Genomic DNA, 27,495 nt, shown 5'->3' with positions numbered 1-27,495 from the left:
GGCAATAAATTAACAAATCTGATGTCAATGTCCAACAATAAAAATCATGTAGGTTCTATAAAATGGGACTATTCCTACCCATATGTATCAAACTATAAAATGCTAAACGCTGCTACTATGATTAAGAATTGTGATACTAAATTATCTCTGAGCCAATAACTGATCAAATTTTACATACACTGAATTTTAGGAGCAAAAGTTTACCTACTCAGAAGGATACTACTTGGCAGATGTAGTTATATTTTCAGAGGGATATTAAATTAGCTGTTTCTAGTAGATGTAACCAGAAGGTGACTGGAAAGCCATCTGATATTTGTAGATTATCAACAAAATAAAATTTCTTTTGAACTATGAATCTTGGCTCCAAGCCTTCTTAATTTACATACTATCTGATATAAGTAACTGTTTTCCACACTGCTTATTTTTAAGTTAAAAGTAAATCATTAAGATCACTAAAACAGCATTCCAAATATAAGGATATTTCATTAAAATTTTATCCAAATACCAATGTTAAAAGAAGCAAGACTTATGTATATTAATTCTAAAAATGCTCCTGGATGTCAAAATCTCTGTGCCTTTCCTCTGTATAACTAATTTAATGAAGTTCAACAATATACTACCATATAACAAAAGAATAAAACAAGTATGTCTTACCTAGTTACTTTGCAGCTCGATTCAATCAAGTCATTTTCAAAGTCGAGCAGGCTAGAAGGCAGATTATATTCCAGTGGGGATGTCAGTCTTTTCAAACGCAATAGACCAACACAAAATTTTGCTCCCATCTCTTCCAATTCTCGAGTACCAATCTGTAAACCCTAAAAATAAAGAAATAATAAACATGTAACTAGGACATTTGCTATCCTCTGGCTATATCTCATTTAAATTACATAAAAGGAATTCGTAACTATATTAATAAAATAAAAGGCTGGCACTTTGTATGAACCTAGGACTCATACGCACAGTGTCTTAATAACGTAAGATTATTTTAAGTCACAAAGGAAACTGTCTTAAAAAACCATTTCTAAAATGTCTATGCTCATTCACTGCGTGCAAACTATTTTCACCAACACACTGGGGAGGAAAAAACAGATAAACATCTTGTGGTTAAGTTATTCTTGGAGCTCATGAGTGAAATTATATTTTTACAAGATCTTGCTAGTACTTCTTGTAATCTACTACTTGTATGCCGATGTTGAAATATTATAGTGCTACCATCAAGGCTCCAATCTGTATACTTGAACGTTACTTTATACATACTTTTCCTGAATGATAAAAAGAAATTGCTGAGTAAAAAACAAACAAAAGAAAGGTAACTATGTCAAAAAATAATCAGACGAATCTAAGCTAATGAGGCAGCAGTAAAATAAGTTCTTATGTTCCATGTCAGTTAAGAACGCCCATTTCAAAGTTGGTCTGCTAACGCAAAAACAAAATTTTACCACAACCCTGTTTTAACCAATAGTTTCTCAATAAACAATATATACGGTTTACCAAAAGTTAAACATTACCAAATAAAAGGATAAAAATGGACTGTAAATCAAGACGTTGCTTATCATTTAATTCTCAGATAAAAATGAATCTCTAAAATAAATGCAATCCTTACACCAACAAAGGTTGCAGGCGTAGATGAGAGCAGACTAGACTTTCAATGACCAGACTAAAAGCACACAGTAACTGAAGAGATAAATTATAAAAACTGTTATTTACTCTACATAACACATGCCTTCATAATAATGATTGACTGATTGTTTAAATAGTTTGGCCATCTCCAAATATTCTAAGAAATGTGACCTAACTGACTTAGAAAATGCATTTGTCTTCTTAATCTAAAAGCTTTAGAAAGGCTATGCCTATTTCTGAATTAGCTCATCAAAAATAAAAATAAAGAATATTTGATGTAAGAACATTCTTGAGGGTGAAGAGGTTTGTTTCTTAAAATATTATTAGACTTACACAACTTATTAGCTAATATTAACAAGTTTGAAAAGTATACGTTATGTGTAGGGGGGAGGATGGGGGTATATGGGAATTCTGTAGTTTCCACTCAATTTTTCTGTGAATATAAAACTGCTCTTTAAAAAGTTTATTGGGACTTCCCTGGTGGTGCAGTGGTTAAGAATCCGCCTGTCAACGCAGGGGACACGGGTTCGAGCCCTGGTCCGGGAGGACCCCACATGCCGTGGAGCAACTAAGCCCGTGCGCCACAACTACTGAAGCCCCCATGCCACAACTACTGAAGCCCACAGGCCTACAGCTCGTGTTCCACAGCAAGAGAAGCCACCGCAATGAGAAGCCCGTGCACCGCTATGAAGAGTAGCCCCCACTCGCCGCAGCTAGAGAAAGCCCGGGTGCAGCAACGAAGACCCAACGCAGCCAAAAATAAATAAATAATATTAATTTTAAAAAACTTTAGAAAAGTACATGTTATGATCAAAGCACTGAATTTTAGATGTAAAAAACTTAGCTTATTAGTAGTAGTAAGACATACTTCTCTCCATAGGAGTTTTAAATCAATGTAACTCTATCAATGGAAATCACGTAAAGTATATATATATATGTCAATGTAAATCGTATAAAAGAGAAATGACTATATGTTAGGTATCTATTTTATTTTTAAAATTTTATAAATAATTTTTAGAAAACTCGTCTAATGTTTTACGTTTCAAAATATATTTTAGCAATTTTTAAAACGTAGTTTTTTCAATGACTAAATAAATTTATCAAAACACAAAAAGAACATTTAAAAAAATCCAATGAAAGTCTATCAGTAGAATCCAAATATAGTAAGAAAGTGCTACTATTATTATGCAACAGATGATTTCAAGGGGCATGCAAGTCTCAGCTTCCCTGACTTCTTCTCTCCCTACTCCCAGAGACTAGTTTCACAGACACTGATACTTTAATTTACCTTCTCCAGCCGAACTGCATCTCTTTAAGAACAGATAATTTATAGTCTATTTCCCTAAATCATAGGAACTACCTATGGTCCTTTACAAAAATGACTGTCAAGCTTTTTTCCATCCTACACACTTACAGTCCACTAAAGCAATGATTAGGAGGCAGCGTCTGTGGGCTGGAGTGCTCACGCTCCTCTCTTACCACAATCGCGCCTTTGGTAGTCTAAAAGACACTGTTTTACAATATTTGAAGAGATTTCAAAATATAGCACATTTTGGAAGAATAGTATACTGTGGTCAACCTAAATCTTAGGGAAGAGTCACTTTACAGAAAGAACTAAAATTTCACTAAGTTCTACCCATCTAGGCCCCCAAAGTTTGAAGGCCAGTTGCAAAATCTATACAATTTTCTTCCAGTTTGTTACAGACTGGAAAAATCATTTAAGCTCTCCACTTGAACATTTTGGCATCAATCATAATATGTTTACATTTTTAATACTAACCAATTGGAAGATTTTTAACTCTTTCTAAACATAAAGTTATAATCACTTTTATGTGACATATATGAAAATCACTATGAGATTCAGATTCCTCTTGTCCATGTCAAAAAAAACAAAACACAACAAAACAGAATGAGTGGAATAATTAGCATGACACCTGAAAAGCTTTTTGTGGCCAAGGCAAGAAAAATAAATATCCGGGTTTACAGTTGCTTACCTAAGGTCCAATTCATCGCCTTTTAAGTTCTCAATCTTTTGTGGTACATACATACAATGGAATATTACTCAGCAATAAAAAAGAACAAAATAATACCATGTGTAGCAACGTGGATGGACCTAGAGATTGTCATACTGAGTGAAGTAAGTCAGACTGAGAAGAATAAATATTGTATGATATCACTTATATGTGGAATCTAAAAAAATGGTACAAATGAACTTATCTACAAAACAGAAATGGAGTCACAGATGTAGAAAACAATCTTATGGTTACCAGCAGGGAAACGCGAGGAGGGATAAATTGGGAGATTGGGATTGACATATACACACTACTATATATAAAATAGATTAACTAATAAGGAACTACTGTATAGCACAGGGAACTCTACACAGTACTCTATAATGACCTATATGGGAAAAGAATCTAAAAAAGAGTTGATATATGTATATGTATAACTGATTCACTTTGCTGTACACCTGAAACTAACAAAACATTGTAAATCAACTACATTCCAATAAAAAAAATTTTTTTTAAGTTCTCAAACTTTAAAATTAAAAAATTCAAAGTCACCTAACATTTAATTACTCTTAAATTTCAAAAGTAAAGTCTGAACTCATTGTTTCCCATAAAAGGCTATGGTACCATAAGAGGAGGAGAAGAGGAGTCTTAGTAAAGAAAAAAAAAAATTAGTGAAGGAATATGCATTTAAAAGTCACACACACACAAAGTCTAAATTAAAAAAATTTAGTGTAATGTGTTTATTTCTAAATGCATAAATATATATTTATCCAATAAATTAAAATGATAGAACATTTTATTAATAATGTACTACTTGCACAGCTCATTAAAAATTACTAACCGTTATCTAAATGTGTATTACAGCATGCTTTCTTAAAAATTATGACTGTAAATAGACTCAACCAAGATTTCATAAGGATCCAAAGCAAGCTATTTAGTTCAGAGAAGTTAAGAAAAAACAAAACAAAAAACTGTTCTTAAGATCGCATATAATTCAATTCCATTATTGCAAGTTACATTTAGCTCAGCATAACAAACATGTCATTTAATACATACTTGAAAACTACTAGAGCATATATGGAAGACTTGAAATATTTTTATGGCTGGAAGTCCTGAGATGTTTTACCTTATATTTTCCCTGATCACAGCCACACAAAGTACTCTCCATGGTATAGCTTCTTTGTACTCCTATCTCTCTCCAAACTACAACACGTGCTGTAGATTCTTTAGATTTTTCTACTACGAAGCTACAGCTGCTCATGCAAAATGCTGGGGCAATATGGCTCAGAATCTTAGGCAAAGTCTGCAAAGATAAGAATGATAAAACATTTCAAGAGCTTTCTTTTTTTGTCATTTAAAATTATTTTAACTTCTAAATTTTGAAAAATTTTGATGAAAGCATAGTCATTAGAGCAGTCACATGGATCTTCTTCCTATATCCCTTGCTATTCAAAACACTGAAAGAATCCTTACTAAATTAGACTTTTCTGCTTTCCTAGACAAATATTAATCAGAAAATAGAATGAACGAAAGGATAATATTCATAGTACCAACCAATAAATGGAATAAAACCATGTAAAAAAGACATGTTTTAAAATACGAAAACATATTTCAAAAAATGAAGGAACTTTAGTCATGAAGATGGCTTGACTAAGAGATTTAACACTGTAAACGTCAATCACCCCTGAATGAAACAATAAAGCTAAGACAGTCACAGTCTAAATGCCCACAACATTTTTGCAACTTAAAATTATTCTCAGGTTCACGTGAAAATGAAATATAGCAGTATACCCTGGGGAATTCTGAAAGAAAAGGCTGTGACTGGAGAAATAATCTGACAGATAATTACATATCTAACATTAGTTAAATGATGATACGGGTATAGGAATAGATGCATCTTTAGAAAGAGAGTTCAGGATTAGAACCAAAGGTATTTGTTAAAATTAGTATTATCATTAGTGAGGAACATTGATCATTCATGAAAAGCTGACACAACTGGTCAGCCACTGAGAAAAACCAGCTGAAGTCACTCTCCATTGAATTAACTCTAATTAGATTGTGAATTTAGATTTTAAATTAATAAGTTAAATTTTTAAATGAAACTACAAACAGTAAACATAGAACTCTACTTTTAAAATCTTAGAACGAGAAGTCTTTCTAAGCCTCAAAACCCAGAAGCGCCTTAAAAAAAAAATCAACAAATATGATAAGAGTTTTAAATCACTACACATCATAAACAAAAATTTTAATATAAAGAGTATACTTATAAAGTTATTTTAAAAACAATAATTAGATACTTGTACAAAAGTAAGCAGAGAATATGAGAAAAGGCTATTTTTAAAAAAGAGAGAGATCATAATTGGCCAAACATAGAAAAAGATATTTGACCTCATATATTATAATTACAGATACACAAACTAAAACCATCAGATATTTTTTTCACCTGGCAAAGATGATACCAAGATGTTTGGAGAAACAGCACTACCATTCACTGGGGAGTATCAATTTGTACAATCCTTATGAAAAACAATTTGGCAATATTAATGAAGTGACCACCATCAAGGGACAGTGAATAAATACATTTTGGTATAGCCGTACAATAATAACAAAAATACACAATGAAAATCTTGTGTGGCTATCAAAAAGATGAAGACAGATCCAGATATGAGGACCTAGAAAGATGGCCAACAAACATGTGAAAAAAAAGTTGCTGTGGAGCGTTAAAAAAAAACACAAAAAAACTTGATATACTATGTTTATATACATCTATGAATGAATGTGCTTAGAGGTAAATCTCACAAAGCACATGGTGAAAGTGATTAATTAGTGATTAATTGAGAGAAGATGACTTTCACTCACTACTCTACATTTCTGGAGTGTTTCCATTTTTTAACATAACTCTAATCATTTTATTTATTTGGGAAAGGGGAAGAAGAGAGAGGACACCAAAAAGAAAATGTGCTTTGAAGTTTTGCTAAGGGGAGTTACTGAAACTTTTTTTTGGAAAATAACCTGGGGTGCTTGTTTAGGTGTAAATATAGTAAGAGAGACACTGTGACAAAATGAAAAGCACACAGTACGTAAAACAATAGATCTCCCTTCAGTCCTAGGCAGACCTCAAAACACACCCATACATGTGGAAACAAGGTCTGTAACAGATGGCTTTATAAAATCGGCAGAGGAAGGAGGTGCTGTTTAATAAATGGTGCTGAGACAACTGGTTATACATGGGGAAACTAAAATTAGACCCCCACACTTCATACAAAAATAAATCCCAAATCGATGAAAAATCTAAATGTGAGAAGCATTTTTAGAGGAAAAGCTTTCAGTTTTTCAAACTTGAGTATGATATTAACTGTGGGTTTGTCATAAACGGCCTTTATTATGTTGAGATATGTTCCCTCTATACCAACTTTGATGAGAGCTTTTAACATGAATGGATGAATTCTGTCAAATGCTTTTTCTGCATCTTATTGAGATGATCATGTGATTTTTATCCTTCCTTTTGTTAATGCGGCATATTACAATGACTGATTTGTGAATATGAACCATTCTTGCATCCTTAGAATAAATCCAACTTGATCATGGTGCATGATCCTTTTTATATATTGCTGGATTCGGTTTGCTAATATTTTGTTGAGGATTTTTGCATCTATATTCATCATAGATACTGGCCTGTAATCTTTTTTGTAGTGTCTTTGGTTTTGGTTATCAGGGTAATGTTGGCCTTGTAGAATGAATTTGGGAGTGTTCCCTCATTTTCAATTTTTTGGAGTAGTTTGAGAAGGATAGGTATTAGCTCTTCTTTACATGTTTGGTAGAATTTCCCTTTGAAGCTGTTGGATCCTGGACTTTTGTTTGCTAAGAGTTATTTTATTACTGATTCAATTTCACTACTAGTCATCAGTCTGTTCAGGTTATCTATTGCTTTGGCCAAAAAGTTCCTTTGGTTTTTAAGTAAAAATAAAAGACACATTTTTCATTTTCACCAAGAACTTTATTGAACAATGTATTCACCCTTTTGTTCCACTACCTTCTGCCATTTTTCAGGCAACTTCATAATTCCATCTTCCCAAAGCTTTTTATCTTTTTGAGCAAAGAACTGTTCCAGGTGCCTTTTACAGTCTTCCAGGGAATTGAAATTTTTTCCATTAAGAGAATTTTATAAAGACCGAAATAAATGGAAATCCGAAGGTGCAATGTCTGGTGAATATGGCGGATGAATCAGAACGTCCCAGCCAAGCTGAAACAGTTTTTGCCTGGTCATCAAAGAAACATGCGGTCTTGCATTATCCTGATGGAAGATTATGTGTTTTCTGTTGACTAATTCCGGATACTTTTCATCGAGTGCTGCTTTCAGTTGGTCTAACTGGGCACAGTACTTGTTGGAATCAATTGTTTGGTTTTCCGGAAGGAGCTCATAATAGAGGACTCCCTTCCAATCCCACCATATATACAACATCACCTTCTTTGGATGAAGATCGGCCTTTGGTGTGGTTGGTGGTGGTTCATTTCGCTTGCCCCACAATCTCTTCCATTCCACATTGTTGTACAGTATCCACTTTTCATCGCCCATCAAAATTTGTTTTAAAAATGGAACGTTTTCATTATGTTTCAGTAGAGAATCTCATGCGGAAATAAGTTCAAGAAGGTTTTTTTCGCTTAACTTATGTGGAACCCAAACATCAAAGCAATACACGTAACCGAGCTGGTGCAAATGATTTTCAATGCTTGATTGGGATATTTTGAGTATGTCGGCTATCTCCCATGTGGTATAACGTTGATTTTTCTCAATTTGATCGCTATCAACTTCAACTGGTCTACCTGACCGTGGAGCATCACCCAGCAAGATATCTCCAGCATGAAACTTCACAAACCACTTGTGACACGTTCAATCAATCACACACCTTCTCCATACACTGCACAAATCTTTTTTTGCATTTCAGTTGCGTTTTTACCTTTCTTGAAATAATAAAAACTAGTATGACAAAAATGTTGCTTTTTTTCTTCCATTTTCAATATTAAAATGGCTACACAAAAATTCACCCATTTTGATACGTTTTTTAAATGCATGCTGACATGACAGCTGTCATAATACAATCTAACAAAATTATTCTGAATGAAGTTAAAGACAACTAAATACTAGTAGAGCCATCTTATGGAAAAAAAACAAACTTTTTGGCCTACCCAATATATCTTCCTGATTCAGTTTTGGAAGACTGTATATTTCTAGGAATTTATCCATTCCTTCCACGTCATCCAATTTGTTGGCGTAAAACTGTTCATAGTATTCTCGTTTTTTGTGTCTCTGTGATATTGGTTGTAATTGCTCCTCTTCATTTATTTTGTTTATTTGGGACCTCTCTCCTTTTCTTAATGAGCCTGGCTAAAGGCTTATCAATTTTGTTTATCTTTTCAAAAAAAACAGCTCTTGGTTTCATTGATTTTTTCTATTTTTTGGGGAGGGCGCTGTCTCAATTTTATTTCCACTCTGATCTTTATTATTTCCTTCCTTTTGCTGACTTTGAGCTTTGTTTGTTCTTCCTTTTCTAATTACTTCGGATGATAGGTTAGGTTGTTTACTTGGGATTTTTCTTGTACAGGATACAAGATTAAAGTACAGAAATCTGCTGCTTTTTTATACACTGATAATGAACTATCATTAGTTCAGGAATCCAAAACTAATTCCATTTAAAACTGCATCAAAAAGAACAAAATACATAGGAATAAACTGAAAGACCTATACTCTGACAATTATATAACATTGATGAAGGAAACTGAAGATGACACAAAGAAATGGAAAGATACCCCTGTTCATGAACTGGAAGAATTAATATTGTTGAAATGTCCATAGTACTCAAAGCAATCTACAAATTTAATGCAATCGCTATCAAAATATCTAGAATACCCAGGACATTTCTCAGAGGAGTACAACAAATAGTCCTAAAATTTATATGGAACCACAAAAGACTATAAAGCAATCTGGAGGAAAAAAAAGAAAAACAAAGCTGGAGGTATCACTGACTTCCTGACTCCAGACTACACTACAAAGCTACAGTAATCAAAACAGGAATGTACTGGCACACATACAAAAAAAACCCTGACATATCAAGCAAAGGAATAGAGAGCCCAGAAATAAATGCACTAACATATGGTCAATTAATCTATGACAAAGGAGGCAAAAATATACAATAGGGAAAAGACAGTGTCTTCAATAAGTGGTGGTGGGAAAACTGGACAGCTACATGTAAGAGAGTGAAATTAGAAACATTTTCCACACCATATGCAAAAGTAAACTCAAAATGAATTAAAGACCTAAATGTAAGGCTGGAAACCATAAAACTCACAGAAGAAAACATAGGCAGAACACTCTTTCATGTAAGTCACAGCAATATTTTTTTGATCTGTCTCCTCAGGTAAAGGAAACAAAAATAAATAGCTAGGACCTAATTAAATTTAAAAGCTTTTGCACAGCAAAGGAAACAACTGACAAAATGAAAAGACAGCCTACGTAAAGGGAGAAACTATCTGCAAATGATATGACTGAAAGAGGTTAATATCCAAAATATATAAACAGCTCATATAACTCAACATCAAAAAAAACCCCAAACAACCCAATTAAAAAATGGGCAGAAGAACTGAATAGATATTTTTCCAAAGGAGACATACAGATGGCCAACAGGCACATGAAAAGATGCTCAACATCTCTAATTATTAGAGAAACGCAAATCAAAACCACAATGAGGTATCACTTCACATTGGTCATAATGGCCATCATCAAAAAGTCTACAAATAATAAATGCTGGAGAGGGTGTGGAGAAAAGGGAACCCTCCTACACTGTTGGTGGGAATGTAAATTGGTACAACCATTATGGAGAACAGTATAGAGGTTCCTTACAAAACTAAAAATAAAGCTATCATATGATCCAGCAATCCCACTCCTGGGCACGTATCCAGAAAAGACAAAAAACTCTAATTCAAGATGATACATGCACCTCAATGTCCACAGCAGCACTATTTACAATAGCCAAGACATGGAAGCAACCTAGGTATCCACCAACAGATGAATGGATAAAGAAGATGTGATGTATATTATACAATGGAATACTCTCAGCCATAAAAAAGAATGAAATTTTGCCATTTGAAACATCATGAATAGACCTCGAGGGTATTATGCTTAGTGAAATAAGTCAGACAGAGAAAGACAAATACTGTATATTATCATTTATATGTGGAACCTAAAAAATAAAACAAATGTATATAACAAAAGAGAAACAGACTCACAGGTATAAGGAACAAACTAGCCATTACCAGTAGGGAGAGGGATGGGGTAGTGGCAAGATAACAGTAGGCGATTAAGAGATACATACTATGTATAAAATAAACAATGCATGAACAATACAAGGATATACTGTACAGCACAGAAAATACAGCCAACATTCTATGATAACTTTAAATGGAGTATAATCTATAAAAATAGTGAATAACTACACTGTACACCTGTAACTAACGTAATATTGTAAATCAAGTCTACTTTAATCAAAAAAATGTGAAAAGCAAAAAAAATTAGAAGAAACATTTAAAACGAAAAATCTGAAACAAAATGGCAAAATGGTACCATTTACTGAATCTGAGTAGTTCCTATATGTTAAATTATTTTCTGCAGTTTTATGCGTGTTTGAAATTCAAAAATTCCTGCCTTATCTGTAATAATTACCCTGTATCCCACATCTTCCACAACATCACATGAAGCTGCATTGTCATTCGTGTGCCACACTGTTTCTTTGATGCTGCAGCCATACATAAATACATTCTTCTTTCGGGAGTGGCCATGATAATCACAATAAACCTTGAAAAGATAATATATTTTAAAAATAAAATCCTTCAAATTCATATATTGCCAAGTAAAGCTAGCTAATATGAAGCCAATAAACAGTTCTGTGTTCCTTTGTCCTTTTATTGTAACTGAGCCACCATTTAACAAGTAGAATCAATAAAAGTAATAATACATATCTACTTCTGGAAAGGATCTATGATTAATCCTAGAATGGCTAAATCCTTTGCAGGTAGGTCCTGCATCAAGCCACGAGTTCCACTCTTTCTTTTGTATCTACTATTCATCACTTAAAAAATAATAAATTCAATTATAGGTCAAATCTACAGCTGCACTCATCACTGCCCCAAGGGTTGTTAAAATATTTACCTAATTTAAGAGAACATAAAAAAATGCTTTCATGAAAAACATTTTAAAAGGGGTATGGTTTCCCTTTAATTTTTAAGAGCATCATTTTAAAAATAGAAAATGGACAGATTTGCATGCCAATTTTGCCCCTCTGCAAAGTGTTCTATCTTTCCCAAAGGAAGATTAACTCATTTAAAGATTAAAATAATGGAAACATTCTAAACAAAAGTTGCTGAAAACAGAAGAAACACACATACACAGTTCAGGAGAGCCTCCCACCATGCCTATATTACCTTTCCTATGTGTATAGTCGAGACTTACCTGCTTTAGAATTAGCTAACGATCTCAGAAATAAGTTTCTACTAGTTTGAGAATTTGGAAGATACCCATTGTACTTTTACCTTGATATTGTTCAAACAGTGAAGTTAAACAGCTAAAACTTACAGCCAGGAGTTACCACTATTCATAAACAAAACAGAAAAGTAAAGGGCTCATGAGAATTATAAAAATTAAATCTAATGAAATAAGAATATGGATACATTGTATTAATTTGGCAACATAATTAATACACAAGTGATAGATAACAAAGATGTTTTAAAGAAACTGCTTTTGAAATTAACACCCAGCTTTTATAACCAGAAAATAATCTACAAAATACTAACTTACAACAAAATCACCTCTTTGACTATACAAACAAATATTGCACTTACCAGTGGTAAATGCTTCACTGCAGCCAGATATTGCAGCAGACCCTTGGCATGATAAATTGTAGGATGTAAATCTGGATTTGGACTTTGCCACTGTCTATTCAAATCCTCTCCACTTAAAGAACAGCGGTGACTACACATATGTAAACACAATGACAAACACTGGTACCAATCAACTCTTACATACACTTGATTTAATTTTATGATTCTATTCCACTAAATATTTCATTTCAAACAGGTATAAATGGTGTGCTCACCAGAATGCATATTATAGTCAGTAAGTAAACATTTATTTAGCATTTGCTATGTGCAAGATCTTGTGTTACATGCATTTAACGGTGGTAAGCTTGCAGTTTTATGTCAAAATTTTCAAGCTATAGGAAAAATTCTCCATTCTGGGGTTTTGTTCCATACACCATAAAATTTATTCATGGTCATATTTTCCATTCTGACTGCATAATAATCATTTCTTATGCTAACATTCTGTATTTTGATTGTATCAGTTATTATTAAAAGTGCTATCTGGCCCTCCTTCTAAGAAAGATAAGTATTGTGTATGAAAAGCACACATTCTTGCAAAAATTCAAATACATTTTCATTAATCATAGGTATTAAGTATTAAAGCCACTGAGCAAAAATTTAAGCAAATGGTCATAAGGTGATAACAGAAATATAAACAGAATTCTAGCTAGTCAATATGTTTCTGAATTAAAACTAGACATAAAATCTCATTTTAGTTCCATAATCATACTACCTAAACAGAAATTATTCTATTTTTTTAATTCAAAAATTTCCTAAATATGAGAAATATTCATGGTTCTTTTATTGAATAAATAAATATGGTGTCCTCGACTTTGGAGATGCTCATGACAGTTAGACTAACTCCCCCCTTTCAGAAGCATTAAAGAGACCTTGGTCTAATTTACACAATAAATGAACTGTACCAACTATAAGCCACCTCCACTTAAAAAGTAACATTCCAGTATTTCCACTCTAAAGAATTCCTACTCATATCAAGAAGAGGTTAGCAGATGGAGCCAATATTCCATATTAGTGGAAAGAGATCCCAGAAGATTCTAAATCTCAAAACAACCTAAGATCACGCCATGTCAAATAAAAAGGACTATAAGACAATGTGCTAAAAATCTTTTTCATATCCCAATACTGTAATTTTTCTAAAACAATTCAAGCAGACATACATTTTATAAAATCGTATTCTCATGGATACAGAATTTCTCAAAATATCATAGTACTAATATACAAATTATACTTTCATTTAAAAATTTATCAGATTAATTCTTCACTAAATTTGTTTTGTTCTAGAAAAATCACTAGATTTGTTTTTGAAATTAACGTGGATGCTATTATTTCAACAAGTTTATACAGGACAGCCACAACAATCTATAATATTTCTATAACTATTGCTTAACTTACTTTCCATTGATGACACCATCTGGATTTAGCATAGGGACAATTTTAAAAATATAGGATTCCCGTAAGCTCTGAGCAGTAGGGTTATTACTCATGAGATACTCCAATGTTCCTTTCATTACCCAACTTGCATTAGTCTCTCCAGGATGCACCCGAGCAGATAAGAAAACGTAAGGGCGATTTCCTAAAGTAGACATAAAACCTCAAATTAAAATGAACGTCTACTAAAAGTCTGTATGATGTTTGACTTTGGGGCTTTAGAAATATTTCTACTCAATTGTGAATACTGATATAAAGTCAAAGTAGAACTCACTGTGCACCTACTATATACAAGCACTATACTAGGCCCGCTAGAAAAAACAGATATAAAACCCATATAAGTCATGTCTTACATGAATATAACACATTAAACAGTATTTGAGTCATTTATTTCACAACGATTAATCTAACATATAAAATTAATTGTTTAATATTATCTTGGTTTCATAAAGAACAAGCATCTGGGGAAAATAGATGAAATATAAATTTATTTTTCATAAAGTCATGGAAAAAAGAAGGAAAATATAATCTTATTCCTGTTTTATAGTCACTATGATAAGCACAGAACAATAGGTATATCTGCTCAGAGATTTACAAAGAAAAATATTTTTCACTATACATTTAGATATACAGGGCTACAAAATAACCATTCAATTCACCTGCTCATATTTTCATAAATAGCAAGCTCTTTCTCTTTCCTGAAAATATCTTACCTTCTTAACAAAATTAGAACAGTTTTCTTATATGTATATATATTTTTTTACCATAGCTGTACATTTGAGGCAACTTTAAAAACATCAATGGCAAGGAAAAACAAGTAGCTATTCAGTACTAGCATCAAAATACTTGATAGGTTTATGGTAGTTTTATTTATAAATAAAATTAATTGTAAAGTCTTAAACTGATGGTATAATTTGTTATACTATACTTTGGGTATGACTTCTAAGAATAAGAACTACAGAATATTAGTATCAAGACACCTCAGAGGTCATCTCAGGCAGCTCCCTCATATGAGGAAACTGAGGCCCAGAAGTGGGCCCGAGCTAGGCAGTAACAGGACCCAGACTAGAACCCAAGACTTCTGATGCCTATTCCTAGCACTAATGCCCTTACAAAATAGTCATGAAGCAAAGAAAAATAAGTAAGAATGATTGGTATTGTGAGTGAAGAAGACAAACTTACTGAATTGACAGATATGTTCATAATAATTAGACTCTGGCATTGCTGTTATAGTCACCAAGGGACAGCTGTTTCCAGACAGGGTTTCACATAACACATCTTTTCGAAAATAGATTTGCTGAGGATTGTGTGCTGATTCCAATTTTTGAAGATGCATCTTAATAAAAATTTAAAAGCAAAGTATATAATCATTTAAAAACTCCCTATGATAAACAGAAATAAATGCATCCAGATCTTGAACATAACTAAAAGTGAATCAGATTCCTAATCCCTTCTCTGGGGATTAGGGTCCAGATGCAGTTAAATATCAGTATTTGGGAACTTGAGAAAGGGGATAGATACAGTTTGGATACCCTTAATAGTGCGATATAACCAGTGGGGTCAGCGGCAGCAGCCTGTAAATAAGCACATTAGTATTTCTGTAGCAAAGCATATGAAGAGTCACGCTAAGTAGAATCAATATTCTAAATAAGCTCACATCAATTCAGGCCAGGCTTTGCTGCCAAACGGGTTATGAAAATGCTTTTGGTTTTCAAAGCCTTCTGAATGTTGAAATTTTGTGACTATAGATCTGTTAACGGCAACCTAAAATACGGAGAATGAATATTATGCAGCACAAATTTTTTAACAATCTTTCCTGATTTCAAGATTAATAAAGGCTCATTGTAAAATGTCTGGAAAACACAGAAAGTACAAGAAAAAATTTTAAACACCCATAATTGAATCACCTAGATTACTACTAACAAATGCCAATATATATAAACAAAACTGTAATTACATGTAAGACTTTTTATAATCTGATTTTATCATTTAATAATTTATACATTCACATTGATATTCAAAATTATAAATATTATGCCATATCATTAAACATGTTGAATATATGTCTTTTGAAAACACAAGTTTTAATGGTTTTAGTATATGGTCACACCAAAAATAAATTGTTCAATCCCTTATTTTAAAGATACTTAGTTGCTTTCCAAACTTTTGCCTATGTTCATTCACATAATCATGATTTACCATGTGGTCACTATTTCTGGGCTAGAAACTGTGCCAGGCATTGGGGATATAACAATGAATAAATGGTCCCTACCTAGAGAAAATATACAGTGCTATGAGAGCTTGAAATAAAGGGAAGGGAGCCTCGCAGAGTCTGGGCAGGGAGGAAAGGTCTTCTAGAAAAAAATTACATTTAAAATGAGATCCAAAGGATGAGTGAAATGGATATAAAGTGCACTGCAGGCAGAAGGAAAGCATACAGGAAGACCATTAAATAAGAAAAAAGAAGGACATTTCAAAGAACTGAAGAAGATTCATTATAGCTAGACCAGAAAGGGTAAGAAATCGAGAATTTAACACAGAAGGAAGGGCCCGGTAGACCAGTCCTTCCCAAAGCATAGTATTTGGTAATTAAGATAACTAAGTGGTATGTGGATAACCTTGAAAAAAATTTTAATAGATATGTATTTTACTGTGAATTAGAAAAAAGTTTAGCACATTAAACCTGTAATTCCACAGATATTAACTTAGGATGAGGATAATCTTTAAACAGTGAATTACTTTAAAGTCTATTTAAAAATAAATATTGAGTAAATAACAGTTCAAACAGTATGAAGAAATGGCCCAAACTGTGCAAAATAGTGGAGAAATGACTGAATGAGCTACGGTAAGAATTTTAGACTTCATACAAATGGCAAGAGAAATCACTAAGGAATTTTAAGGAGCAGATTTATATGATTAGATTTGCCATCAAAGAGTCCTCTTGCTACAGTGTGATAAAACAGTGATGAAGAGGAAAGGGGATACAAGTGAATTTTGGGACACTAGTTAGAAAGAGGTTGGCATAAGTCCAGGTGAGAAACAATGGTAATGCGTGGAAGGTCGTGGTAGTGGGACTGGAAGAAAGTAGGGGCATTTAAAATATACTAAAAAGGTAACATCAGTAAAGGACAGTGTAAACAACACTATATTTCCGATGCTATGTTATTCAGCACAGAAACATATCGGTTTATACCTTTACTGTAGGTTGGAACCTTACTAAAATAAAGTGAGCCTCATTTAATGTTCTCGGCCTTGACATTTCTTCTGCTCTATGGGCTATGTTTTTCTCTCATTTTCTCCTCTCTCATAATTTGGAAGCTTCTTTCTAATCATAGTGTTCCAATTCCTTTCTGGGTAAACTGATCATACGAAGTTTCATGATCCTTGATCATTAGGACAGACATTCTGTTCTGAGTATAAATCTGCCATGCTAATTACTTGAATTTTTTGTTTTACAACGCAAATAATCAAAAAATCTCAAAAGAACCCACAAAACAACTCTTATACCCCATATTCTAAGCAGTCTGGATCTAGGACTCCATATGAAACCATTAGAAGAAAGGAATTCACAACAGAAAACTGAAATTGCATATACATTTTCTACTGTTACATTTTCTGTGAGATTCAATGCTTTTCATTAAACAAGTAGAAATCTCACCTAGTTAAAATTTATAAATTGTGATTTGTAGATTTCTACCCAAAGTGGAAAGTAAAAATCATGTCATATTTCCATAGTATTTCTATTAAATAAAAATGAAGACTACATTCCCATTTTACTTTAATGATTTCAACAAATGTTGTATTATTTTCTGAAGTCATCAACCCTGAATCTTTTTCTTATCTTATTTAGGTATTTAATTAAAGCAATTTTTCTTCAATTATCTGACACATACACATACAACACAATAATGGTCACAGTACATACAACTTAATGAGTTCTCACCTGTAAAGTTGAATACGTATACGGATAGTGATAAGCAAAATAGCACACATCATCTTTATGTGGAAAAATGACAGTGAATGTAATTGTATAGTAGGATTTTCCCTTTTGCCCACCTGCAGCAATTGAACTTCTTGAGAAGTGATTTCTGCAACAGAAATGCATATTTATTTCATCCACACCAAAATTCTGATTTTTCTTGCTATTTTAGTAAACAGAACTTCAGAGAAAAAAAAAAGAAAACCCATGGTTTGTAAAAAAGTTTAACTTAAATACTCTTAAAAATTAGACTTGGGGGACTTCCCTGGTGGGCTAGTGGTACAGAATCTGCCTTACAATGCAGGGGATGCAGGTTTGATCCTTGGTCACGGAACTAAGATCCCACATGCCGTGGGGCAACTAAGCCCGCGTGTCATAACTACTGATCTTGCGTGCCTCAACTAGAGAGCCTGAGTACCACAAACTACAGAGCCCACGTGCTCTGGAGCCCGCTTACCACAACTAGAAAGAAGCCTGAGTGCCACAATGAAAGATCCCACGTGCTGCAGCTAAGACCTGATGCAGCCAAAAATAAATGAAATAAATAATAAATAAATCTCTAAAAAAAATCAGTATGTTGTTTAAAACAAAAATTAGACTTGGTACTAAAAAAGCAGTTAATTGCTATCAGCCAACATCATGACTTTCCACTTCTGGATTTACTAATTAAATAGAGCTACTACTCTATACATCAATAGAAGTTTTAGACCCCCATTCTTTGATAGCCATACACATTACTGGATCCAGGCAGTGATCACCAATGGCTGCTACAACCATTGGATGAAAGGCTGACGGATCAGACGACAATACCTGAATTCACTGATCAATTTTAAAATTACAAAAGAAGAAATAACCAGAGATGATATATTTCCTAATATGATGCAACAGGAATTCCCTGCACCATCTATGAAGTACTCTTGTCAAAAATGAAACCTGAAACTGATAAAGCTTCTACATCTAACTATGAGTTAATAGGAGATTGGTGAGATAGAAGAATTCATTAACACCACAGGAATGCAAATCAGCAAAATACAAAATGCGGAAAATCCTGCATGACAAATGATCTAATTTCTTCAATAAATAAAGGAGAAATTTAAAAATAGAGAAGAAGGAAGCCTACAAATTAAGAGACTTAAAGGACATACGTGTGATCCCTTGGTTGGTCTGATTTAAACAAACCAACTATAAAGTAACATTTATGAGACAAGTAAGTCCGAACATTGACTGGATATTTTATCATATTAAGGAATTTTCTTAGGTGTGACAATGGCCTTGTGGTTAGATTGTCTTAAATATGTACCTCAAAAAGACAAAGACCTTTGAAGTATTTATGGATAAAATATATCTGGAAAAAAATAAGGATAAAATATGCCTTAAAAAATTCAGTGTGGTGGTAGGGGTGAAAGTATAGCTAAAATGAAACCATGTGTTGATAATTGTTGAAACTCAGTGATGAATACATGGGGCCTCATTATTCTATTATCCGCTTTTGTAAATGTTTGGAGATTTCCATAATAAAAAGTTTTTAAAACTACATATTACTTTCCAGACTTTAAATATCATTGAGATATGATGACCTAAAGATGCTTTGGGCTATCAACTTCATTTCTAAAATTCCAAATCACCTTGTATTATTTAAGCCATGAACTGAAGAAAAGCCATGGCCTACAGATTACTTATTCATGCACACAGACATTCAAGGTAGATCACAACCTTAGAACTACCCTGGGATCAGACCTTCTAATATAATCTTACAAAAATCAAGCTTGCTATTAATGAAAATAAAAGAACCCTGACGTAAAAGAATGGTAGAGTCTTCATTAACTTAGCCACTACATCTTGAATAGATACTCAATGACAAGGTGCTAAGAGTTGAGGAAAATGCAAAATAAGGTCCGGAAGTAGATCCTGCCAACTCTTTCACTCCAAAAGCTTAACATCTAATTGTGGAGGTATTTATGTCACCACATTACAGCTACATGGCATTTTATAGGTTATATTCACTCACATACTCGTGGAAAGTAGTTTTAGTCTCATTTTACAGATGAGACAAACAAGCATCAAAGGACAGTGCAAAAATAGTTTTTAATCCCCACTATCTGGATTTCAAGCTTGAGGAAAGCAACTAGAACAGTGCTTGTTACATAGAAAGTGGTTAATAAATATCTGTTGAACTGGCCTGAATTCCAATTCCAGATCTGGAAGTAGCCAAAAGAAAAAATAAAAACTAAACAAACAAAAATCCTTGCCATCACCCCTTACATAAAAAAAGAAAAACCACCTGAGATGCTATGACGATTCACTTTACAGTGTGAAAAAGAAAAGCATTCATTGATTGATGATTTCTATTGTGCAAAAGAAAAAGCATGAAAGAAATACTTTTTGAAAAACATTGTTTCACCCTTTAACAATTTAAATCATTCTGCCAAAATCTAACCAAGCACTTCCCAGATAATCACTGCTCCACTCCAACTTATGAGAAAGAGATAAATGATAAAGTATATTTATATTAGCCTACCATTAAAAGAAATATGAAATTCATTCAGGTGAAGAAGAATTACATATAACCTTATGCTTCTTTCCCTCATTTATTTACTATTTATTTTGCTAATAAAATGGGGAAAACCCTACTGAGATTAATTCCAAGGAACGATTTCTTTCTTAGAAAGCAATAGCACTTAAGATCTAGGTTTTTCCAAAACCCTATCTAAACCATTAAAAACAGTTTAATTTTAGAATTCTTCTTCTTTTAACGGATAAAACTAAAAGAAAAGGAACATTAGTGCTAGTTAAGCACAATATAAAATATAAAAAGTCAAAATCCACTAAACAGAAATGCCAGGATTAAGATTAATAACAGAGAAAAACAGGGATGTCAAGTGCATTCAATAGTGCATAGAAGTTATCTTGAAATGTATTACATGCAGAAACAGTAAAAATGGGAAGCAAGGCATATGATAATCCTAGATCACTTAGTCATGAATTGAAGAATAATCCAATTATTCCACTGAAGCGATAAATGATTTCTAGCACTTATTTTAACTTGATAAATAGATCACCTATTTGAAGTCAAAGTTGAACTGTGAAAGCAGAAGTAATGTAATTGTGGAATACATCTCCAAGTAAAATATTTTGCAAGTTAAAATGAGGTAAACATTTGTGTGCAGAAGAGAAAAGAATTACACTCAATATCACCAGAATAATAAAAAAAAAAACACTGTAAATTATTTCCTAGAGTTTCTAATTTCAGTCTTACTCAATGAAGTTTCCAGAGTTTTAAAGCTAAAAAAGTTGAGAACACATCTAAGTGGGAGAGGCAAGATTTGGACCTAAGTCTGTCGTCTGTCTACAAAACATGTTTTATTTCCACTAAATATACCCCCATAATGGATCTCAAGTTTTTTAAAACTCTGTTGGAAGTAATACTAAACCATATCACCAAACTCAAAGAACACAATAACTTTTTATCTTTGAACTGAAATAAGATGAATTAATATTTCCTTCTGTAAAATGATGTCCTATTACTGTCAGAATACTTACTTATAGTAACAAATGTCAGTCCCCACACGAATCCACCATGGTCTAGCATTTAACGCTTCCTGAACTGAATACATGAGTGGTTGCATACCTTTGACAGAGAGAAAAAAAAGAGAAAATTCTTTTCAGAATTTTTGAGTTAAAAATTAATCTTGCCATTGTAGAAAGCACCAAACATTCAGGAAAGCTAAAAGAAAATACATTTTGGTTTTTCAGTATGCACTTAAAAAATCTGAGATCTTTCTTTAAAATCTCCTAAATCAATCAATGATATGTTTTATTTCTAGTTTTAACTAAAATGGAGTTACAACTTCAATGAGTGAAAAGTCATTAAACATTTTTCTATTATCTTTTCTGTATTAGATCAATTATATACATTATAATTATAATGCATAATTATATATAATATATTAAAATTATATACATGTAATACATATTACACTAAAAACTATACATATATTCCTTATAACAAGTGAAAGAGACAAAAATATATATTAAATTAAGTATGATCACCCCTCTAACTCTCCATAGATTCCCATCTACACCAAGGTAAGGAAAACAATGCCACTAAAATGGCATGACTGTTTTCTTCCTCAGCCTTCTCCATACAAATGGGTGTTTATAGCATGGAGAAGGAGAGAGGGGATGAGGAGGAAGAGGGACTGTTAACAAAAACAGAATTAAATATATAGTATATTTTCTTAGGTAGTTTTAGAAATATACTTTCCACATGCAATTTAAAGTCATTTTAAAGGTTTCTAGGTTTCTAACCGGAATTAATGAAATTCATATGTTAATTTTGGAAAGGTTGACAATTTTTATTGAGATCTCGTTCAACTTTCATTTCTTCATTTTCTTGCTACAGAACCATTATGTTAAACTTATCCCTGAGTATTTTTATTAGTCTTTAATAGTCTCTTGGGTTTTCTAGGCATACAAATCATATCATTTGTAACTTAAAATATTTTATCTCCTCTTTTAGTATTTATAAGAGTTACTTTATTTTCTACTTTTATTATATTCAGAGAAATGAAACCACCTCAAAAATGATTCTGAATATAGTGGTAAGAACAAAACTCTGTCTTGATAATTTCAATCAAAATACTTTGCCATTCAATGCAATTATTTGCCTATTGTTTTTTAACAAATCAACTTTATCTTATTTAAATAATAGAAAGAGCTAACACTGAATAATTTCTATGTGCCAAAGACTGCTCTAAGCATTTTTACATACGTTAAGTCATTAAATCCTCACAACAACCCTCTGTGGTAGGTGCTATGATTATTCCTATAACTGGAGCAGTTTCTCCCACAATTCTTATTACATTTAAGTGTTTTTAATCATTTCATTAAATGCCTTTTCAGCATCCAGTAACAGAATCACATGGCTTTTCTCCTTTGGCCTCTTGATGCAAGAAATAGATAGATTTCCTATTGTGAACTATCCTTGCATTCCAAGAAAATGCTATTCTTTTACTGCTGTATGATTAAATTAGCTAAATCTCATTTAGAATTTCTGTATTTAAAAATTGGTCTTTAAAAAAAAATCACCTTTACCAAGCATTGGTATAATATTATACTAGCTTCAGAAAAACATATTAAAACGCTGCCCATCACTTATTAGAATAAAAGTAAAATCTATTTTTTTAGAAGTAAATATAATTTAGCTGGAATATCATCCTGATATGGTGACTAATAAATACATTTTTTATTTCCTTTTCAACAGTTATAGTCTGTTCAGAATCTTTACTTTTTTCAATCAATTTCAGTATTTCTATGTTTTGTCTATTTCTATCTCATTATTTTCGGCATTTTAAAAAATTCTCTTCTCTATCCTTTTGGTTTTATTTTTTGTTTTTCTAATATCTTGAGTACTTATTTTTTGAGTACTTAAAAACTGAGTACTTGAGCAATAATTTATTTTCAGTCTTTTTTTATTTTAAATAATGCAGTTATTAAAGGCATTCAATTTTCCTCCAAATACCAGTTTAGCTATGTCCCATAAGTCTATAAAGTGTTCTCCTTTGCTATACTTTCTAGATCAGAGCCATCCAACTAAACTTTCTGCCAGAATGGAAATGTTCAGTATCTGCACTGTCCAATGTGGCAGCCACTAGCCACGTGTGGCTATTAAGCACAGGAAATAAGCCTAGTGCCACTAAAGAACGGAATTTTAAATTCTCACAATAACTGTCTTCTAATCAGGTTGTAATTCTCGGAGCTTTTGCTCTACCTATGTGGGTGCCATGTGGTTATGGCTGTTGTATTGTATGAGAGGTTAGTGTTCTGTATAGCAAATGAAACCATCAACAAAATGAAACAGCAACCTAACAAATGGGAGAAAATATTTGCAAATCATATATCTGATAAAGGGTTAATAACCAAAATATATGAAAAACTCATACAACTCAATAGCAAAAAAACACACAATCTAATTGAAAAGTGGACAGAGGATCTGAACAGACATTTTCCAAAGAAGATATACAGATGGCCAACATGTACATGAAAAGGTACTCAACATCACTAATCATCAGGAAAATGCAAATCAAAACCACCATGAGATATCACCTCATACCTGCTAGAATGGCTATTATCAAAAAGACAGAAAATAATAAGCACTGATGAGACTGTAGAGAAAAGAGAACCCTTGTGCACTGTTGCTGGGAATGTAAATTGGTGGAGTCACTATGGAAAACAGTATGAAGGTTCCTCAAAAAATTAAAAATGGAACTACTGTTTGATCCAGCAGTTCTACTCCTGGGTATTTATCCTAAAAAACTAATTCAAAAAGATAATACACCACTCCCCACATGCTCATTGCACCATTACTTACAACAGCCAACACATGGAAGCAACTTAAATGTCCACTGATAAGTGAATGGATAAAGAAGATGTGGTATGTATATAATGTATGTATGAGTGTGTGTGTATATGTGTGTGTACATAGTGGAATATTATTTAGCCATAAAAAAGAAGGAATCCTTGCTATTTGCAACAACATGGACAGACCTTGAGGGCATTATGCTAATAAGTAGGACAGAGAAAGACAAATACTGTATGATCTTGCATATGTGTGGAATCTTAAAAAAAACAAAAACCCAAACTCATAGATACAGAGAACAGAATGGTGGCTGCCAGAGGCAGGGGCTGGAGGGGTTGGTCAAGTGGACAAAAGGTATGAACTTCAGGTTATAAAACAACTAAGTCATGGTGATATAATGTACAGCATGGTAACTATAGTTCATAATACTACAGTGTGTATTTGTAAGTGGCTCAGAGAATAGATCTTAAGAGTTCTCATCACAAGAAAAATAAAGTGTAGTGATGGATGTTAACTAGACTTACTGTAGTGATCACTTCACAATATATACAAACATTGAATCATTATGTTGCACACCTGAAACTAATACAATGCTATATGTCAATTATATCTCAATGGGGGGGAGATTTGCAATTATTATAGCATCTGCAAGGACTGCAACTTGTAAATACACAATATCCAGTCAGCGCTTTTAACCCTGAATTATTCTTTGTCTGACATTAATATTACCACTTTTCCTTTATTTGCATTTACCTAGTTGATCTCTGCCCAATCGTTTCTTTCAACTTTACTTTATCATTTAATTAATAAACACACACACACATATTCTCTGACCCTACAAATTGTATAATTTTTGATATCTGATTTTTGAGGACATTTTGGCTCATTCATAATCAGTAATGACAGACAAACATTTCATTTCATTCCTTCCATCTTACTTTCTTTCTACTATTCATTAATTTTTTTTTCCTTCTTCACAACTTATTTCACTTGCTTGGTTACATTTTTCCACATTTCCTTTTCTTCTTCTATCATTTGAAAGCTTTCTTTTGTGTTTCTCAATTCTATTTCCCATCCTAATAGTTATGATTAACTGATATTTCTCTAGTATACTATTATCATATTAAATAACTAAGCAATCCCATCAAGACACATTAGCTTTCACTTCTCCCATATCACCCCTTTTAGAACATTTTCACTTAACACATTTTATAAATTTCAAGTCTTCTATCTTGAGGTCTTTTTCCTCATTTATTTTGCTCAGAGAGGGTTCAGGGTAGCAGATTTTCTGAATTCTACATATACACAAACATGCAGTTTGTTGGCCGTGACAAACAAATGACAGATTTTGCAAAAGACATTTGGCGCTCCTCTAGCTTCTAGCACCACAGATGAGAGTCCAATACTAACCTAATTTTTTCACACGCAGAACAACATAGTGATCAAGAGCATGCAGTCTGTAACCAGACTACCTGGGTTTGAATTCTCACTTTACCACATGCCACATGCATGATCCTGGTCAGATTACTAAACCACTCATGCCCCCTTTTTCTCTTCTGTGGATAACAACCATGCTAGGTTGGTTTGTTGTGTGGATTAAGAGTATCACATGTGTTAGCACTTAAAGAAGGCCTGGAACATGATAAATTTTCAATAAACATTAGCTGCTGTTATTATCAATATTATTTAAGTACTGTAACCAGTTCTTTTAAAGTGGAAGTATGTTAAGATTTTCTCTTTATATCTGAAACTCAGGTATTTCACTGGTACATATAAAAGATTCCTGTCTTCCTTATTTCTTCCTAGGAGTCAGTGAGGCATTTCAATCCGAAACTTCAACCTCTTCCAGGCACACAAAACTCATAATAATGGTTAATTATAGTAAGGTGGAACAAGGTTCAGGCTGAAGTCAAAGGGCATAAAAGATTTATCTGAAGTGTTCTAATTTTATAAAAGACAATGTATTCTCTTATTACTTTTAAGATGATGGTTAATTCTGGTCATAGTGAAGGGAGCTATATTTGGAAATTCTGACTATAATGAAAACCATCTTAACAAAATAGGTTGCCCCAGTAAGAATAAATCAAATGAGGTAACTTAGATTGAATAAATCACAGTCTACTCAACCTGATACAGAAAGGCCATATTTGAGTAACTGATTTAATCATTAGCCAAAGGATAAACTTTTATGTGTATAAAATAAATACATTAAGAACTGTCAAGCTTGTCACTTGAATACAGACAATCAAAATATTAAACTGCCAGAGTGAACCCAACATCGAATGGCAATAGCCTCTAATAATATCTATGTAAAGGCTTAAGTTGTACTGAGTACATGCTCAGTAACAAGTGCAGATACAATGAAAGACAAGGTGTTTTAGGCCCTAATCATCAAATGTATTGTGAATCACAGACTCAAAATTTTCAAGTTGAAGCTAACACCATCATTTAACAGATGAGGGGGAGCTTGAATAACCTGAAGGTACCTATCACAAGCTGCATATGTTATCAGTAACTGTACAGAGAAAAAAACACATGCTTCTAATATGGCTGGTATCATAGCAGAGTCATACTAAAAACAGGAAGATGAGATTCTTGGCCTGGAGGGTAATGGTAGCCACTTTAATCAGAATCACTCCACACATCCTCACCAAGAACAAATAAATAAATTCAACAAGTAGCACAAATAAAAACTACACACGCCCAGGCCTTCAGCATTACTGGAAGACAGAATATAACAGACTTCAAGTTGCCTTTATGTAGAAAAATGGGTAAAGATATACCACAGAAGTGGAAACAATAAAGGAGGGATTGAAATCATGAGCTCAAAGTAGATTGCAGGCTAAAAAATACTAAGTGACATGAAGAAGGAATTTTATGAAGTCACAATTCACAGTGAAAATATAGCAAGATGCAATATCTATGCACCAGATAAGACCAACCTCTAATATAAGGCAGAAACTAGAGGAAATACAGGAGAAGTATTAGAAACATACTACTGATAGCAGATGCTAACACTCCACTCTCAGTACAAGTCAAACTGATTAAACAAAAATTAAGAATATTTATATAGATCTAAATAACATAATAATAAGGCAAATCTTATACAGATATGTTGAACACTGTATCCTGATAGTAGAGAATATACCTTCTTCTAAGAGCATGTG

General features: G+C 32.9%; 1 protein-coding gene across 5 annotated transcripts in view; it reads right to left on the bottom strand.

The window, feature by feature from the left end:
- AGTPBP1 (ATP/GTP binding carboxypeptidase 1) overlaps positions 1-27,495 on the bottom strand; it is a 170,615-nt gene that overhangs the window by 22,465 nt on the left and 120,655 nt on the right. For 4 of the 5 annotated variants that reach the window (XM_027094262.1, XM_027094259.1, XM_027094261.1 and 1 more), the window contains exons 18-25: positions 21,511-21,598; positions 17,935-18,079; positions 15,174-15,327; positions 13,956-14,136; positions 12,525-12,654; positions 11,350-11,481; positions 4,759-4,935; positions 655-815 (exon numbers count right to left, since the gene is read on the bottom strand). In XM_027094262.1, coding sequence (XP_026950063.1) covers positions 655-815; positions 4,759-4,935; positions 11,350-11,481; positions 12,525-12,654; positions 13,956-14,136; positions 15,174-15,327; positions 17,935-18,079; positions 21,511-21,598 — 1,168 coding nt within the window. The remainder of the gene's footprint in view (positions 1-654; positions 816-4,758; positions 4,936-11,349; positions 11,482-12,524; positions 12,655-13,955; positions 14,137-15,173; positions 15,328-17,934; positions 18,080-21,510; positions 21,599-27,495) is intronic. The other variant, XR_003430280.1, reaches the window with a different exon arrangement.

This window comes from Aethalodelphis obliquidens, unplaced genomic scaffold, assembly GCF_003676395.1.
Source record: "Aethalodelphis obliquidens isolate GAN/ISIS:26980383/991018 unplaced genomic scaffold, ASM367639v1 scaffold88, whole genome shotgun sequence".
Taxonomy (NCBI): Eukaryota; Metazoa; Chordata; class Mammalia; order Artiodactyla; family Delphinidae; genus Aethalodelphis; species Aethalodelphis obliquidens.
The sequence above is the reverse complement of the archived record's forward strand: the minus strand, read 5'-3'. Positions and strand labels throughout refer to the sequence as shown.